We start from the raw sequence: 19485 nt of genomic DNA on the forward strand, positions 1-19485 counted from the left end.
AACTTTTATTTATATCATAAATATTACCAAAACACTTTTTTCAAGTTCTTTTTAAGTTTGAAGAGATGGTCATCTTTTCTCAGCTTTACTTTTTAAGTCTGTAAAATGGGGAGGTTATATCAGTGGTCATACCTTGTTCTAAGATATTTGTGAAGGTAAAACAAGTGACTATATGTGAAAATGATTTGTAAACCATTAATTACTATCGCTAAAAGAAATTGTTTGAAGTCCCTGTCAAAGAAGTTTGAAAAGCTGGAATATGTCCATTGTGGGAGGGCCAGAAAATATAGAAAATTCTAATAAAAATCACAGTAACCCCACCACCACTAGCCGCCATTAAGTTTTTTTTCTTTTTACCATGGTTTTTGTTTTCTCTCAGAACAAGAACTTGTTGGTACAGTTGTTTTTCAGAACATTTCTGCGTCGCAGAAGTCTGACAAGAATATATGCTCATTAAGAAAAAGTGAAATGGCTTCTCTGAGCTTCACACCGGGTGCTCCTTGAGGGCAAGGCATCTCGTCCACCTGCACGTGTCACCGTGAGGAGCAAGCAGGTGGTGCTGAGTGATTGATGGTCGTGGCCAGTGTGGTTGAATTTGGTAATGGTGATTAGTGTTCCAAAGAGGAGCAAGGGACTGGGTCTCTGGCCTGTTCCCTGACTCATCTTGAACCTGTTATGTGACCATCAGTGAAGCCTTCACAACTGGGTGCCAAGGTCCAGAGAGGTGTTCTGGGTCAAAGATGGCAGGAAGTGTGGGGGGGAGTTGGCGTTTAAGGTACAGAGTTGGTTGGGTGGGAAGTGCAAGAGGCAGAATGCAGGTCTGGAGAGGACTGTCTTTCAGATCATTTGTCAGAAGAAGGAACCGTAGACGTAGATACTGTGCTTTGGAAGTCTTAGCTCACAAGTAAGTGATACAGAGCTCTCACTGATCGAATGTGCGCTGTGTGCCTGGCACTTGTCTCAGGTCCTTTCTTGTACTCCTCACAACTCTGCTCTTCCCCAGCCCTGGTCGACCCAGAGAGGGGCGCTGAGTAGGTCCGCTGTTGCCCGCAGCCACGCCATGTCCCAGGACCTTCCTGCTGGTGGCACTGGTTTGGAAACCACTGTTCCCAGTGAACTTCTTCCAGACTCTAAGATGCTCTTGGTTCTTTGTTTAAATGACTTAATGAATCCCCAAATAAACTGGCACTCGTTTTGTTTTTCTTGAACAATTGAACTTATTGCTGTTTCACCTAATAAATTACAGAGTAAGAAGAACCAAGTGGTAATAATCATTTACAGGGATTTACTTTTTGAACAGTTTGTATTTAGCATTCATTCGAATTACGTTCTTTTTTGGTTGATATCTCTGAATATTGCTAATACTGGCTGTTCGCTGAGGTGGTTTCTCATGTATTTCTATAAAATGATACTCATAAATGATACTATAAATGATACTCATATTTATCAACACCATTTGAAGGGTTCTTGCTTAAAACGATGAACATCCCTGAGTTGGGTTAACTGACACAGTTTTGTTCTCCCTAAAAATAGTTTTAGGTGTCAGAAGTGAAGTGACTTATTTAGGGTGATCTAATGATCACAGCCCAGATAGGCTTTCAGCAGACCTGCCCTATATTTTTAGTATAGATTTCTCTACTTTTAATAGTCTTCAATATTTATTTATAACGATGCCTATGAAATGATAGAATATCTAACATTAGAGAAAGCAACAGGCTGGCTTTTTTTTTTTTTTAAATCAAAGACCTAGGTCAAAATTTAGCTTGTCCTCTGTCTTTTTAATAGAAGAAGACGCCTTTCAGTTAACAGCCTAAACATTTCTGTGCCCAGTGTAAACCTGAGCCCCACTTTCCTTTAAAAGGGAAGGAAAATTCTGCCTTAGAATGCCTGGGTATCCTGCATTCTGCCACATAATTTGGGCGCCTGAGAACCCAGCTGGCCTGCTAGTTGGTAATTCCTCAACACTCTGGTATGTCCTGACTTTGCCAAATAGACTGGAAGGATCCGAAGAACAGGAAATAGGCTGCTGGGAGATAAGGCGGGCTGCTACAAACTGTAGAGGAGAGAGGAAATGAGAACACTAATCCAGGGAAACAGCATTAGCAGCTTGACTTTATTTTTAAACCCAGAATTGTTGGAAAGATTTTTTCCCCTAATTTAGGGGTGCCACCCACTTACTTAGTTTTACTCGTTAGAACTCACAGCAAAGAAGTGTGTATGGGGACTGCATTTCCTCTTACTGCTGCGTCTCAGCTGGTCAGGAATTACAAAAGGATTCACCGAGTCTGAACTTCTGGTTTACCCTACAACTACCACTGTGTTCTCATAAGACCAGGAAATCTTTGACATTAGAAATAACTTAAAAATATTGCTTACCTCTGCTCTTTCGTGTTTGTCACGCTGTGACTCTGCCGGCTGTTTTCGTGAAGAAGAGGGGTTTGATTATTGATGTGAACCAAATATGGAACCCTACCTAGATGTTAAAGCAACAAGGCAAAAGTATAGAAAAGATGATTAACCTCTGTGCTCTCAAGTATGATGCCTTGCCACCAAGTGCTGTTTTATAAGGAAGGTCATAGCAGATGAATGGTCACTGTGTTAAGAAAGTTCAAAACTGGTAAGAAGAAATATATCGTGTTGTTTGTCGTATTCATCCTATGGCAGTCATTCTGGAGGCTGTTAATGATTGTGGGCGTACATGCTGAACCTGTGGCCTTGGGGACCAAATGGTAGCAGCATGCACTTTTGTGGATTGCAAGGCCAGATCTTCGCTGGGTCTGAAAGAACTTTATAAAGATGACACATTCACTGCATCTAAAAGCTTTGTTGCTGTGTTGGTTTTACTATTTTTAAAAATTGGATCAGTACTTTAGAGAATTTTAAAAACTAGACTTAAAAAGGTGAGTCTGGATTTGTTGCCCCCCGCCCCCCCATCCTCCTGTGTCGAGGGTCCTCCTGTGTGTGTTCACAACTCTCGCTGACGACAGAGCACGAGATTCTGTCCATTTGGTGAACTGAGTTCTACAAGGACAATATGTCTTTGCACCTAACACTCTATAACAGGCAGGCAGGCAGGCAGGCAGTATTAGCTGTTGTTAAAAAGCCTTTGGGAGCCGAAAATAACATGCTTGAAATAGTTCTCAATAACGTGTTATAGTTCAAAGACATTACTGAATAAGGATCATAACTTCTAATTATGTATTACTCTGGCACAATGTATTCAAAATCACTGTGTGCTGGTGTTCAAAGATGATCGTGACTCTGTCCCTTTCCTCACGCAGCACAGCTCAGCAGGGAGGGGTGTGTGCAGCAACAGTTACCACCCACACGGGGGGTGGAGGGGGTGAGCGCTGCGTGTGCAGAGCCGGGACTGAGCGAGGCAGCACTCTCAGCAGAGGGGTGGATGAATGGGAGTGCTGACAGGTGTGGGTGTCCGCATCTGTGGAAATTGCCTTTGGCATGGGAGCCATCAACTAGGTTAGATTTGACTGGTGACTGCCATGTCTCAGGATTGCAACCTCGCAGCTCTCTGATTTCTGCAGAATTTTAAGAACAGCTACAGTATTCTTACATTTTAAGTAGGTAAGCATTCCCTCTCAGAAACTTTGAGGATTTTATTATGCATCTTACAACTGATACTAAATTGCACTGTGGTGGACCACGGCTGGGGACCACTCCTAACACTCTGGTGCCTTGGAAACAGACTTAAAGACCTAAAATCACGGTGCTTGTGGCACGACTTTGAGAAATGGCTGGAATCTGTGTTGGTCTGTGTTTTGGACACACACGGGCGTGAGGAGGGGTCTAGTCATTGTGGGTCCTCGACAGTCTGTCATTGTACAGTTGACCCTGGAACAACACAGGTCTAAACTGCATGGGTCCACTTGTAGGCAGGTTTTTTCCAATAAATAGTAGTTAGCCCTAGGTATCTCCCAGGTTTTGCATTCGCAGGTTCCACCAACCACAGATACAGATGGCCAATTGTATGGATTGATCTGTGCCATTTTATATAGAGGCCTTGGGCACCCATGGATTTTGGTATTTATAGCGGCCCAGGAATAGTTTTTGGGAAGTCAAAAGGTATAGGTGGATTTTTGACTGTGAGCGGGGTTGGTACCCCTAGCCCCCTCATTGTTCAAGGGTCAGCTGTGTAAGTTAGAATTGGGAGACCATTTACACAGGTGCCACATGTTCACAATAGTTTTTGGTTTACTAGGCACAAAGCCCTGGGAGGAGATGGATTCAAAGGTTTCTTATGAATATTAGGTGTGCTCTTGCTGCTTAATGATAGTCCTAGTTCGACGGACACGTGTCAGTATATGTCCACATATCTGTGGATGTTCTGGCTCCCAGCTGGACTTTTCCCAAGAGCAGGGCCAGGTCTTCTCCAATTTCGTATAGGTCACAGCATCACACAGTATGAGCCTAAGTGTGAGCTCAGTGTCTGACTGAAGGACTTAATTGGACACGATCACCAGTGTGGGCCAGTCAAGTGACACTCAGGGAACGTGCACCACAGGGAGCGTGGGGAGTTGGCTTTGTGGCTCCTGGGCTCCCTTCAGAGTCCTTGGAGGTGTTCCTGGGCTCTGTGAGGGCCGTCGTCAGGCAGCCATCTGCCAGAGGGTCTACCTTTTAGATGAGGGAGTGATAGTTAGGAAAGATGAAAGTTATCCAGATTCAGAGTTTCTCAAACTTAAAAATTAAATTTTTATACTCTAATGTTTAGAAACTTATCATTTCTTCCTATTTCCTCTGTGGTAAATTCTAAACAACTTAGATATTTTAAATGTGTATGCTTTCCAAATTGGCCATGTTTTAGATGGTGAACCGTTTGAAAATAGCATTGTAGAAAAGATATGGAAAATTTCACATTGGAAGGAAAATGAAATTAAATAGGCCTCATCCCTTCTTCCTTCTGTACTAAATAAGTAATACTCTGATTCAAATGAAATACACAGTAGATTTTGTGAAAAATGTTTTGCCATCACTCGGGACTGGCAGATGAGAGATCCTTCCACTTGTGAGAGGCAGGGCAGGGTTCAGATGGCCTCGGGGCCTCTGGTTTTACAGTGATGGGCACTCTCCTGCTTACTTCACCGTCTGCTCAGGTGTCTGCTCTTTGCCAGGAAGCCTTTATGTGGGTCTGGTTCCCTGCAACTCTGCCGGGTGTGTGGGTTGTGCCCTGTCCCCTCCACGGAGCTCCACATCCTCCCCCAGGCTTTTCCTTCAACCATGCATTCTGTTTAGTTCTGAGGTTTGATCTCTTTGTGGGCGTAATCCTGGCCCGCTGGCTCACTTCCTATGGTAACCATCTTCTTGGTTGTTTCTAGGTGGTGCTGGTGAGGTGGAATGAGCCATACCAGAAGCTGGCCACGTGTGACGCAGACGGAGGGATATTTGTGTGGATTCAGTATGAAGGAAGGTGGTCTGTGGAACTGGTCAATGACCGAGGGGCTCAGGTGAGTGGGCCACAACCTCCTCCAGGGACAGGCTGCCAGAGAGACTGCACAGACCATGAGTTCCAGGGCAAATGAGCACTCTTTCCAGAAGTAGGTGGAGTAGAAATGAATGAAACTAGAACCCCGCTTTTCATGCTTCGTGAGTATATCGCTATAAAAAGAGAAAGATCAGACTTCCTTCTCCTCACCTGTGCTGCTGTTGTGGAACCGCTGTAAGTTTTAAAGCTTTAATTAAATCTGTGAAATCATTTTTACACCCAGCGTTGTGATTGCCTGTTAAATTCGGATCCTCTGAAGTACTCTGACACATCGCTTTTTGCTCCCTTTCACAAGGTATTTTCCCTGTGCTGTAATCTTCATGGTTCTCTCACTGGGAGCGCCACATGACTGTTCCTCACAACCCACTCACCAAGCTGAGGTTTCAACACTTTCTTCTGTCAGGTTTCAATTAGCGAGGCCACCTGTGGTCCTCCCTCAGCTCTTCCTTTCTGATACAAGTTTGTCTGGCTCAGAGGAAAACAATTGCTCCAGGGACGGCCTGCTGAGCTGTGCCATTCTGAAAACCGGCTCCCTAGAGTCTTCAGGCTGCTGGGGCGGCTCTGCTCTTCCTCCTACCTGAGGATGGGCCCCGGAGCCCCTCCTGTGCTTACGGACTCGAGTCCCAGCCCAGAGATTTAACCCAACGAAGGCTTCAGAACCGAGTCCGCAGGCACCTTTATTGATGAGGGGTTTCTTAAACTGTTCTCCTTTCCTGGGATGGCTTCCTTGTGACAGCCTTTATACATGTCTGAGGAAAGGAGGATTCTCACCCTCTTCTGTCCGATCTGTTGCTTTAAATAAGCTACGAGCTCCCCATGTTGGAAGGATAGAGATCAGTGAAGTGACATAAAATTGCAAGGAGTGAAGATATCATCAGCAGTTATTATTAGCGGACTGAGGATCTTTATAAGATGTCATCACAGAAGATAAACCTACCTCTGGGTAAGATTAGAATTTTCCTTTTTTGTGAGTGTATTTATTTGGTCGGGTAAATGTAATGATTTTGACTGACTCTGCGAAGGTCGTATCAGTTTCCTGAATACCTCCACAGAGTGAAAAAGGAAGAGGTAGAACCCACCCTGTGACCACTAATTAGCCTTCGGCACAGAGCTGCTGATGTGGAAACCTTTGTGACCATGAGAAGTTCATGGGCGGGGAGGGGGGTGCTGGTCAAGAGCATGAGCCCTGGAGTCAGACTGCATAGGTCAAGAATCTCACTCAGTGACTTCTTTCTTAGTGGAATGTATTTCTCTGTGCCTGTTTCCTCATCTGCAACATAGGGACTGTAATATAACCTACCTCAGAGGATCACCAGGACTAAATAAGACTGAATATGGAAAGTGCTGATAGCACTTCTGCAAATGAGAGTCACCAGGAGTTGTTAAGAGTGTCTCTAGAACTATGAGGCACTGCTACCTCATAGCACCCACACACAGACCCGGCCTGCCCTAGAAGAGTGGCCACAACGTCATCGCCAAAGACCAGCTTCAGGTCTTGCGGCAGCACCTCTCATGGCTTTCTGTAGGGTGGAGACTTATCTGAATTTGCTGTAAGTGTCTACATACATAATTCTGTCCACCAAAATGTGAATGAACTCTTTTCCCTAGAAAGGCACAGTGGTCAGGTGAGACTTGTTTTCAGTGGGATGGCAAGAAGTCTTTAAAGTGTTACCCAGAGAAATAAAGTGAAGGGGAGCTAGGGATGCCAATTCAGTGCCTGGCTTTTGCATGTGTTCTCTCTGTCTCCACAGGAACTCTTTTCAGAAGCTGTTGTTGTTCTCAGTTAATGGGGGCCGAAAAACAGGTCAGGGAGGTTCGGTAACTTGCTAAAGCCAGAATTTGAACCCAGGTTTCAGTCCAAAACACGCGATCACACACACTGTCTTCTTACCCAACAAGAAACCGTTTGCTCTATTAGCTTTATTAGAAGTGTGTATATTTATGGTATGTTGATAAGACGTATGGTTCCAAACTTTTTTTTTGAGCTAATAATACTGTTTAATTGGCTTATGTTTTTATTCCTGTATTGTGACTTCCCAAAGTCTTATTTAATTCTTTCAGTTCTGAGTGTACGCTTGGCATATTCCATATTCTAAGATATAGGCTTTACATGGGAGATGCCTGAGAGATCTCCCTCCTGCCCCTCCTTGTTTCTCAGATGTGACCACAGTAGGGTACCAGTCTGTGCTCTTTCCCTCTGACATGGAACATAATGCAGAGGAAAGGTGCTTTCTGGCATCAAGGGACAAAAGACCACTGAATCTGGAGAAACTTGACTCTTGATCAACAGTACTTTTGGAGAAAGATCTTGATCAAAAGGGGGAAATGTGAAAATTAATAAGCAGAAACTTCACTTAAAATGGAGTTGAGAGCTTGAAAGAACTTTCATGCATAGCTCACTTAATGCACAGGACTGACCCCACTGGAAGAGAGGTATCTGCATCTCCGACAGGAGGTGATCCTACCTTGACTGCATCAGCAGGAGGAAGGGAAGAGTCCTCCTGGCCCAGGAACAGCTCAGCCAATGGGAGGCAGTCATAGCTCAGCCCATGAGAAGTCACAACACTTAGAACTTCCAGTTTCTTCCAATGGAATCTTAGTTTACAACAGCCTCACTCCATTTCCAAATCCCTGAAAGAGCTGCCTTACTCTCCTTGGTTTCTCCAGACCTGTGTGTGGTTCACTGCTAGACTGCTTGTCAGGAATTGCAATTCTTTGTTTTTCCCAAATAAACATATCTGGCTGGCTGTTTGTTGAAGTTGAACATTACACAAAAGGGCTCAGGCTTCAGAACTGAGTCCAGCCTCAGCAGCCAAGTAGAGCCATCACCGCCCTTTCCCTCCTGCCAGGCAGCCTGTGTGAGGAGGAAACCTTCTGTCACCTTTGTAGCAGCTGTGTGGTCTCTGCTGCCTCCCTGTTACGCAGCTTTGCTTGTCATTTAGAGTTTGGTGCAAACAGGCATAGAAAAAAGAAAGGAAGGATGAATTCAGACCTGGAGGTAAATGACCTTACTTGGACCATAGAACATCTGGAAGCACCTAGAATCTCATAAATGCCTGTGCCTGTGAGTTCTACCAATGTAATCACTGTATCTTGTGATCTGATTCATATTTTTTAATATAGTTTTAATTGTGTTGAAGTCAAGTCTTAATTTGAGTAAAGAACATCCATTCTGGGGGTGATGAATCAACTGGTCAAAGACGCAGCAACTCTACACACCTGAAACAGTGTCTGGTGGGAAGAGGGACAATTTTATAACTTGGAACGGGAATGTCCTTGAGATCTGCTTAGAGAAAAATAATACTTTTTAGAGGAAATGACAGGAGATCCTTATTATATAGCATTCCTTTCCTTGAGACAAAGTAATCGAACATCTGGCAAAAACTAAGTGCCACTTTAACAATCTCTTTTTTAGGAAATATTGAGTCCTTTATTTCAAAATCGCGTCTGGAACAGTGCATGCACAGTTTCAGTGTTAGTCACCAAGGATGGTCTGATAAAAAGCTGCCTCAGGCTGCTGCTCGGCCTCACTAAGGCCTGGCGGAGAGTGCTCACCAGTGGAGCAGGGGCGCTGTGGCCCCCTCAACTGAAAGATGGCCAGCGAAGGGGCACGCTGCTTACTTTCTTTACAGCGTTTGGTACTGAGTTTCCCGTTTTTGTTTTTGCAGTTGTAAAATATTCTTATCACTCTGTGCTGACCTGATCTAATAAATCAAATTAGTTCGTGTACCTATCCTGTTAGAATTTTTTGTGAATGTAAGATTGGATGTGTCTTAGACAAGATTCTTTTCACTGACTACATGTTTCAGCCCATTACTAAGATGATTTTCCTTTTAGTACAAGTATTTTCCAAGGTAAATGAGTTAAAATGCATGTAAATAAGAGCATTATTTTTGCAAAATGAAAACTTTCAAATTTTATTGCAGAATTAATGTGTTTTAAGTTCTTAACATGTTTCTAAAACGTGTTTTAAGTTCTTAAGAAAAACTAGATACTGTAATTCGTCAAAACATAAAGTGGGCAAAACCAAGATTTTGAATTTACCTAACGAACCTTCTTTCAGTAACTTCAAACCAGCTGGCAGCTCAAGAGCTGTCTCCCAAATCATTGCCATTGTCACGGTGGAGACATGGCTGATCGCTCAGCGTAAACTCACGACCCCGCTGCGAAAACAGCAAAAAGTTCACATCCCCTCGATGTGTGTGCATTTATTTTATTATTATCTGAAATGTGATATATCCAAGTAATGCCACAAATTTTAAAGAAAAGTTGAACATTTTTAAGTATAAACAATAGTGAACGCTATAAATACCAATTATTATTTTTTTAGTTAGAAAAGATGGAAAAGAAAAGGCAATATAAACTAAGAAAGTAACTTACGGTGATAAGAAACAGGACTAAATACAACAATAATTAGAATAAATATAAATGGACTAAATTCACAAATGAAAAGATAAAACTCGACAAATTATATTTTTAAAAACATAGCTGTATGCTGTTAAGAACCACACTAAAACTTAAATATGCAAGTTGAAAGTAAAAGAATGTAAAAGATTTTGGGCAAATATCAAGGACTAAAGAAAGACGAAATAGGCTAAAATAGGCTTTAAAAACACAGAAAGCAATGTTTGGTTTATAGAAAATTATCAACCACATCATGATAAAAGCTGTGGTTTATGAGCAAACCATTTTAAATATGTGCGCACCTACTAATAGCAGCCTCAAAATATATGAAGAAAACTGATAGAACTGAATGGGAAATTTGATAAATTCGTTGATATACTAGGAGGTTTCAGCAAAAACACAAATCAGCAAAAATATAGAAGACCTGAATAACACATCAAGCTTGACCTTTTGGATATGTATACATTCTGAATCCACAAATTAGAGAACATACATTTTTCTCACACACACATAGAACATTTACAAAAATTGATCATATTCTAGGGTTCCATGAAGTTTTCTATGAAGGTACAGATAGTAAATATTTTTAAAGATTTTATTTATTTTTATTTTTAAAGTATATTCTCTTGATTTATGCTATTAGAGTTGTCCCATTTTTTTCTCCCTTTTATTCTCCTCCACCCTACGGTGCACCGCCCCCCAGCATTCTCCCCCCTTAGTTAATGTCCATGGGTCATACATATAAGTTCTTTGACTTTTCCATTTCCTATACTATCCTTAGCCTCCCCCTGTCTATTTTGTACCTACCTATTACTCTTCTTATTCCCTGTACCTTTCCCCCATTCTCCTTTCCCCTCCCCGCCAATAACCCTCCATGTGATCTCCATTTCTGAAATTCTGTTCCTGTTCCAGTAGTTTGCTTAGTTTGTTTTTGTTTTTAGGTTCAGTTGTTGATGGTGATGAGTTTGTTGTCATTTTACTATTCATATTTTTTATCTTCTTTTTCTTAGATAAGTCCCTTTAACATTTCATGTAATAATGGCTTAGTGGTGATGAACTCTTCCTTTAACTTGACCTTATCTGGGAACCACTGTATCTGCCCTTCCATTCTAAATGATAGCTTTGCTGGGTAGAGTAATCTTGGATGTAGGTCCTTGCTTTTCATGACTTTGTATACTTTTTTCCAGCCCCTTCTTGCCTGCAAGAAACCTCAAAAGGTTTCTTTTGAGAAATCAGCTGATAGTCTTGTGGGAACTACTTTGTAGGTAACTGTCTCCTTTTCTCTTGCGGCTTTTTAAGATTCTCTCCTTATCTTTCATCTTGGGTGATGTAATTATGATGTGCCTTGGTGTGTGCTTCCTTGGGTGCAACTTCTTTGGAACTTTCTGAGCTTTCTGGACTTCCTGGAAGTCTATTTTGTTTGCCAGATTGGAGAAGTTCTCCTTCATAGTTTTTTCAAATAAGTTTTCAAAATCTTGCTCTTCCTTTTCTCCTTCTGACAGCCTTATGATTCGGATGTTAGAACATTTAATATTGTCCCAGAGGTTCCTAAACCTCTCCTCCTTTTCTTGAATTCTTATTTCTTCATTCTGTGCTGGTCGAATATTTATTTCTTCCTGTTGTTCCAAATCGTTGATGTGAGTCCCGGTTTCCTTCCTGTCACTGTTGGTTCCCTGTACATTTTCCTTTTTTTCACTTTGCGTAGCCTTCACTGTTTCCTCTATTTTGCCACCATAGCCAACCATTTCTGTGAGCATCCTGATTACTAGTGTTTTGAACTCTGCATTTGATAGGTTGGTTATCTCTTTATTACTTAGTTCTATTTTTGGAGCTTTGATCTGTTCTTTCATTTGGGCCATATTTCTTTATCTTGGCATATCTGTTACATAATAAAGGTAGGAGCCTTACGTTTTCACCAGGGTGGGGCAACGCATATCACTCCGTTGTGGCGCTGTATGTGGGAGAGGGGTCAGAGAGGGAACAATGCCACTTGCTGGCTCACGCCTGGCTTTCAGTCACTTCCCCCGCTACACACAAGCAAACTGGGCCCCTCTGGTGCTGATTCCCAGGTGGGTGGGTTTGTGTACGTCCCAGGACCCCGTGGGTCTCTCCACTGAAGTCTCCTGTGAAACCAGGAGTCTCTCCCGCTGCCACAACCCCCACAGATATTTACAGACAGAGGGTTTGAGACTTTATTTTCCCACACTGGAACCCTGGGTTGCACAGTCTGTCTCGCTGCCCACTTCTTCCTCCTGGTTTATCTACACGGCAATATGGGACTGCCAGCTGCCACCTTGCTCGCTCAGTCCTCTAGCTGCTGCCTCGCCGCATGTCCTCTCCACCCTGGCTACCTGTCTGCCCCTCTTAGCAGTCTGGATGAATGTTTAACTCCTTGGTTGTTGGACTTCCATACAGTTTGATTTTCTGGCAGATCTGGTTGGTTTTTTGTTTTTAAATTTGTTGTTGTCCTTTTTTAAGTCATGAGAGGAGGCAGCCCAAACCTCCATTTGGCCAGAAGTCTATTTATTTTTAGAGAAGAGGAATGGAGGGAGAGAAACATTGATGTGTGAGAGATACAAAGATCTGTTGCCTCTCACACACGCCGAACTGGGGACCTGGCCCACAACCCAGGCATGTGCCCTGACTGGGAATCAAACTGGCAACCTTTAGGTTTGCAGGCCTGCAATCAGTCCACTGAGCCACACCAGCCAGGACCAGAGAGTAAATATTTAAGGCTTTGTGGACTAGGAGCCAAAATTGAGGCTATTATGTAAATACTGTATAACAGGAAAGAAAATGGATTTTCAGAATACTTTTTAAAAATTATTTTATTGTTGTTCAATTACTGTTGTCTGCATTTTCTCCCCATCACTCTCCCCCACTCCAGCCAAACCCACCTCCCTCCCTTGCTTCCACCCTTGTCCCCTTGGTTTTGTCCATGTGTCCTTTATAGTAGTTCCTGAAAACATTTCCCCCATTAGCCCCTCCCATCTCCCCTCTGGTTACTGTCAGATTGTTCTTAATTTCAACGTCTCTGGTTATACTTTGCTTGCGTTTTTCTTTTGTTGATTATGTTCCAGTTAAAGGTGAGATCATATGGTATTTGTCCCTCACCATCTGGCTTATTTCACTTAGCATAATGCTCTCCAGTTTCATCCATGCTGTTGCAAAGGGTAGGAGCTCCTCCTTTCTCTCTGCTGTGTAGTAGTCCATTGTGTAAATGTACCATAGTTTTTTGATCTACTCATTTGCTGATGGGCACTTAGGTTGCTTCCAGCACTTGGCAATTGTGAATTGTGCTGCTATGAACATTGGGGTGCATAGGTTCTTTTGGATTGGTGTTTCAGGGCTCTTAGGATATAATCCCAGCAGTGTAATTGCTGGGTCAAAAGGCAGTTCCATTTTTAGTTTTCTGAGGCAATTCCATACTGTTTTCCACAGTGGCTGCACCAGTCTGCATTCCCACCAACAGTGTACTAGGGTTGCCTTTTCTTCACATCCTCTCCAACACTTGTTTGTTGATTTGTTTACAATGGCCATTCTGAGCATCTCTCTGGTGGCTAGTGATGCTGAGCATCTTTTCATGTGTCTCTGGGCCTTCTGTATGTCCTCCTTGCAGAAGTGTCTGTTCAAGTCTTTTTCCCAGTTTTAATTGGGTTTTTTGTCTTCCTGGAGTGGAGTCATGTGAGTTCTTTATATATTTTGAAGATCAACCCCTTGTCCGAGGTATCATTGGCAAATATGTTTTCCCGTATACTTGGTTCTCTTCATTTAATGCTGTTTTCTTTAGCCATGCAGAAGCTTTTTATTTTGATGAGGTCCCATTAGTTTATTCTTTCCTTTATGACCCTTGCTTTAGAGGATACATCAGTGAAGATGTTGCTGCGTGGAATGTCTGAGATTTTCCTGCCAATGTTTTCCTCTAGGACTTTTATGGTGTCACAACTTACAGTTAAGTCTTTTATGCACCTTGAATTTATTTTTGTGTATGGTGTAAGTTGGTGATCAAGTTTCATTTTTTTTGCATGTAGCTGTCCAGACCTCCCAACATCATTTGTTGATGAGGCCAGAATACTTTTATTGATAAAACTTAAAACTTCATTTATGGATCCTAAAGTTTGAGTTTGCTATATAATTTCATATATAACAAAATATCATTTTTCTATTTGTTTTTTTCTCAACCATTTTAAACCATTCTTAGTTCGTAGGTTATACAAAAATGTGTGGCAGGACTGAGTTGGCCCATTGGCCATAGTTCGCTAGTCCCTGTTTTAGGGCATAAATAAAACCTCAACAGAATTCACTGGGTAGGCATCGTGATTATAAACCATGATTTCTGAGCACAATGCAGCTAGGTTAGAAGTTAATAACAAAAATGTAGATTGAAGAAATTTTTGTATATTTTGATATTTTAAAATGCATTGTTAAGTAACTCAAGGGTTAAATAATACATTTAACAAATTTATAAAATCCTAGATCTGAATGATGATGAAATCACATATAAAATTTGTGAGACAGGATTTAAGTGGTGATATGAAACAAATATATGTCTTTAGTTATTTATATTAGAAAGAAATAAAACTATTCTATAATGTAAGGATAATCAGCCAGATACGTATCTACCTTCCTTACAAGGTTACTAAATGGACAACAGTAAATCCAATGAAATTTGGAAGATAATTTTTTTAAAGTGGAAATTAATGCAATAGGAAGAAAATGATACAGTAGAGAAGATCAACAAATACAAAATTTGATCTTTGGAAACAAATTAACAAAATAGACAAACTGCTGGCAAGACTGATTACAAAAGAGAAAACCTAAACTATTTTATGAATGAAAAGTTGGACATGACTATAGAAAAAGTAAGTGACAAGGTAGTCAAAGGTAATTTTAAAATGCCTAGGTAGTTCAACAGTGGGAAAGAAGTCTTTGACAAATATGCTGAAACAAGTGAATGTCTGTATTGTTTTAAAAAAGTACCTTGATTCTTACCTCATACCCTTCACAAAAATTAATCCTAAGGGAATTATAGATATAAGTGTAAAAGTTAGACTTCTAGAAACTCTGTGTTTGCAGCCCTAGTTTAGGTAAAAGTTCCTCAGATTAGACACAAAAAGAATGAATCATAAAAGAAAAAATTTGATATTGGACTTCATCAAATTTAAAATTTTTATCCTTTGAAAGATATAACTAAGATGAAAAGGCAAACCACAGAGTGGGAGAGATTATTTGTAGCAGACATTTCTGATAAAGGATTGTATTTAGAATTTTTACAACACAAGGCCAACTTCTTGACATATGAGGTATGTCCAGAAAATATCTACCCACGTATATGAAAAATAGAGACATTTTTTTGAAGAAGGTACAAGATATAAGAAACATTGTACATAGGACAATGACACCTCAGTCCCCTTCAAAGTAGGCACCTTGGGACCTCACACAGCTGTCCCAGTTGCCATTAACTGCCTGTCATATTTTCCTAAATGTCATCCATGGTTTGAAATCTCTTCCCTTTCAAAGGTGATTTTAGTTTTGGGAAAAGCCAGAAGTCGTAGGGCACCAAATCTGGGCTATAGAGGGACTGAGTCACCTAGGTGACTTGATGTTTTGCCAAAAAACTCTGCATGAGATGTGATGCATGAGCAGATGTGCTGTCATGATGAAGCTGCCAATCACCAGTTGCCCACAGCTGCGGGGCCTTCTGAATCATGCAGATAGTTTCCATGGAGGAATGTTCAAGCTTAATAACGCAAATTGATGCAGATTGTTTGCTTTGCTCATTCAGTCATTTTGAATGTGACAGCCACACAGTACCTGTGCTCACTCAGTTGTGTCTACTGCCACTGACTAGTACAGTGAAGTCATCATTGTTCACACGCGTGCATTCCAGTCCACTCTCCTTGACTGCCAGGTTACATCAATGTCACACAAACTGTTCTCATTATGTTAACAATGGTTGGACTTTTTCTGGACAGACCTCATATATATAGGTGATATGAACACATATATGTAAATGTATGTGCATGACAAGGAATTTGAACAGACACGTCCAAATGATTATGTACAAATGGTCAATAAGCACATGAAATCATGCTCAACATACTGGTCATTTTCAAAATGCATATTAAAACACAGCATACCGCTACACAGCTACTAGGATTGCTAAATCAAAAGACCGACAACACCAAGTGTTGGTACTGCTGGCACTCCCTTGTACTGCTGTTGGGGATGTGAAATGGTAGAACCACTTTGAAAAACAGTTTGGTGGTTTCTTATGCAGTTCAACATAAACTTAACGTACCACCTAGCAATTAATTCTCCTTTCAGGTATTTACTCAAGAGGAATGAAACCATCTGTCTACAAAAGGTCTTGCTGATTTTGGTTATCCTATGTGCTTATTTTCTCTGTAAAATGGACATGAAAATAATACCTCCCACTGATGGTCTTTATGAGGTTTACTAACTTGTGTGAAGCACTTAGCACCACACTGACATGTGCTTTCCAAATGATGTCTTTTGCATTATATAGTGTAATACATATATTATATACATTTATTTTCTCTTTAAAGCCATCTTGATCTTAGCCAAAGGCTAAGTTAGTGATTATATGCAGTCTTTGACAAAAGTACTTTCCCTTTAAGATTACAAATTGACCACTTTTGTCTGTGTGTGTCTCAAAGGTGAGTGATTTCACTTGGAGCCACGATGGGACTCAAGCGCTTATTTCATATCGAGATGGATTTGTCCTGGTCGGTTCTGTCAGTGGACAGAGACACTGGTCATCTGAGATCAACTTGGAAAGTCAAATCACATGTGGCATATGGACTCCTGATGACCAACAGGTAATGCCTCTTGAATATGGGTGTGTAATGCTAAAACTGTGAGAGCTGAGGAGGAAATTAGTTACGTATTATCACACAGGGAAGAAGGGGTTGGGGTGGGGAGTTCGCTCCAAATCCTCTTAAAGAATTACAAAGGGGAAAAGAATAGTGACAGTGTCCAGGTAAATATTAAAACAAAAATTTGAGATGAACCACAGATTGGAGAGATAACATTTCGCCAACATGGTAAACATTTGGTTAACACTATAATTATGGAATGTTGAGACAAATTTAGTTTTAAATCCACATACATAGCCAATTGATAAGTGTATAATGGACATAAATAATAACTTACAAAAGAAGTTCAACTTGTCAGTAATTATATGGTTGAAAAGTGTTCTCAGAAAAAATGCAAAATATCATAGTGAGGATATATTTTTACTTATTAGCAAAAGTAGTAATAAACTGATACAGATGTTGTAGTGATTATTGATAAGAGTAAAATCAGCCATGGCTAGTGTGGTTCAGTGGACTGAGTGCGGGCCTGCTAACCAAAGGGCCGCAGATTTGATTCCCAATCAGGGCACGTGCCTGGGTTGCAGGCCAGGTCCCCGGTAAGGGGCACATGAGAGGCAACCACACATTGATGTTTCTTTCCTTCCCTTCCTCCCTTCCCCCTCTCTGAAAATAAATAAATAAGATCTTTTAAAACAGAGTGTAAGTAAATAAGTATTCTCATTCATTACTAGTAACAATGTATATTTTAGTCATTTGAGGGAGCAATATTGGTATAGAGTATCAAAAATCTTCAAAATTATCATCTACTTTGACCTGATAATATACTTTAGGAATTTATCTAAAAGAAACAAAGGGAAGAAAATAACAGTTCTTTATGATAGTAAAAATTTGGCAACAGCCTACTTATCTAAAAATAGGGTGGTTAAGTAAACACTTGAAGTATTACATAGTAGTTCCGTAAATTGTAGATTGTGGTTACAAAGATGGTTTAATAATCTGGAAGAGCTCTTACAGTATAACGTTAAGGGGAAAAGTCATAATTCAAGGCAGTATATGTGGTATGATTACCACATCATAAACCCCCAGGAGAAATGGGAAGGGAGTCCAAATGCCATGTGCATACTGTGATTTTATGGTAATGAGCCTCTGAGTCATTTTTAAAAATCTAACTTCAAAAAATTTTCTTTAGTGCAAGTTGTACCTTCATGATAAAATAATATATAATAACCTAATAAAATTATGTGTTGATAATTGATTTTTAAATATAGTATTTACTAGTTAAAACCTTTGTAAATATAAAACTTATATTTTCCAAGTACAGCAGAATCCATAAAATGCCAAAAAATTTTATACCAGAAGTTACAGTGTAATATTGGTAAAAGCAAGCAGTGTAATATGGAACCATAACTTTTTATTTTGAGCCACTTTTTTTTTTTTTTTACTAAATTGCTTTTTTTCTAGTCACTATACATTTCATGTTTCCATTTTTTTAAGTAAAATGGCCAATATTTTTTCTTTTTCTCTAGCTTAGTGTTGAGAGAATTATAGAAAGATTTTCTCATTTCTACATTTCTTCCCTTCCCCAAAGGCTTCTAATTATCTCGTTATATATGCAGGTATCCATAGGAAGCATTTGGATTTACATATTATGACATTTAGTTTTGTAGGTTTTTACTGTCCCTCGAGTCTCCTGAAAGGGAAATGTGCCACGTTCCGTTGTGTAAGCTTGCATGGGCGCTGAACCTCCCCGAGTTTCCTCCTCTGGGAGGAGGGCTGTGAAGCATTTCCTGCCTAATTCCTAGGACTTTTGTAGCGATCAAAAGAGAGAACAGAAGTGAGGTCACTTAACAACAGATAAGTGGAAGTCTTGGCCTCACCTTTTGCCCTCACCTAGTGTGACAGAACCTGTGAGGCTCCTGTCACAGTCCCCCTGATGACCTGTGCCAGCCAGTGTCCCCAGCAGACAACATACCTGAAGAGTGACAGGTGTCAGACCCATAGGTGCTGGGCACACAGCGAATAAGACTTGGTGCCTGCCTTTGAGGTATAAGGGACTTGTTGAGGAGACAGACCCCAGCATCCTGTGCTGCGGCCTGGAACAGTCGCTAAGGTGGCAGGCAGCGTGGTGTTGTGGGTGTGGCAGGGAAGATGGGCTGCAGCTTCCAAGCCGGGCTCTGGGACTTGGCCCTTTAGACCCATTGGCAAGCTGAGAGAGTGGCTTTGGCTGGTGGTTGGTCTCCTGGCCCACAGCCTCTGTCCCAATGGCTGCCTTCCCTGGTTCTGTACGTAGGGCTTATAGGTAAGACTTGTTCAGGGAAAGTATTTATTGTCTTTTTTAAAAAGATCCTGAATCAATGAAGATTCTTGGAAGAACTAAACACAGAGAAGAGAGGTATGGGATACTCTTGTTGGTCATGTTTGAACTGAGACAGGGAAAAATAATACACCTTTTATCATCTTTGTCACTTTCATTTCTGTTTCTTGTTTTGAAAATTATTAATGAAAAGAGAATATGAAGACAGCCTAAAGTTTGTAATATATGTCAAATGTGGTGCCTCTGGAATCTCAAGGTACGGAGTGCAAGGGGCCACTGTGTCTCTTCCAGCTCCCTGGACAGCCTCCTGCCCTTAGTGTAGAGTTATACAGGCTTCCAGGACGAAGCCGCCTCCTCACATCCTGAGATAGCTCTGATCGTAAAGGGATTTTAGGCTGCTCTCCGTTAACGTTTTAAAATATAAACAGTAC

At 41.0% G+C, this 19485-nt stretch overlaps 1 protein-coding gene across 4 annotated transcripts in view; it reads left to right on the top strand.

The window, feature by feature from the left end:
* The window catches only part of TULP4 (TUB like protein 4), a 202932-nt gene that overhangs the window by 124006 nt on the left and 59441 nt on the right, over positions 1-19485 (top strand). For all 4 annotated transcript variants that reach the window (XM_053914304.1, XM_053914303.2, XM_053914306.2 and 1 more), the window contains 2 exons: positions 5331-5459; positions 16582-16743. In XM_053914304.1, coding sequence (XP_053770279.1) covers positions 5331-5459; positions 16582-16743 — 291 coding nt within the window. The remainder of the gene's footprint in view (positions 1-5330; positions 5460-16581; positions 16744-19485) is intronic.

Source organism: Desmodus rotundus, chromosome 11, assembly GCF_022682495.2.
Source record: "Desmodus rotundus isolate HL8 chromosome 11, HLdesRot8A.1, whole genome shotgun sequence".
NCBI classification, from domain to species: Eukaryota; Metazoa; Chordata; class Mammalia; order Chiroptera; family Phyllostomidae; genus Desmodus; species Desmodus rotundus.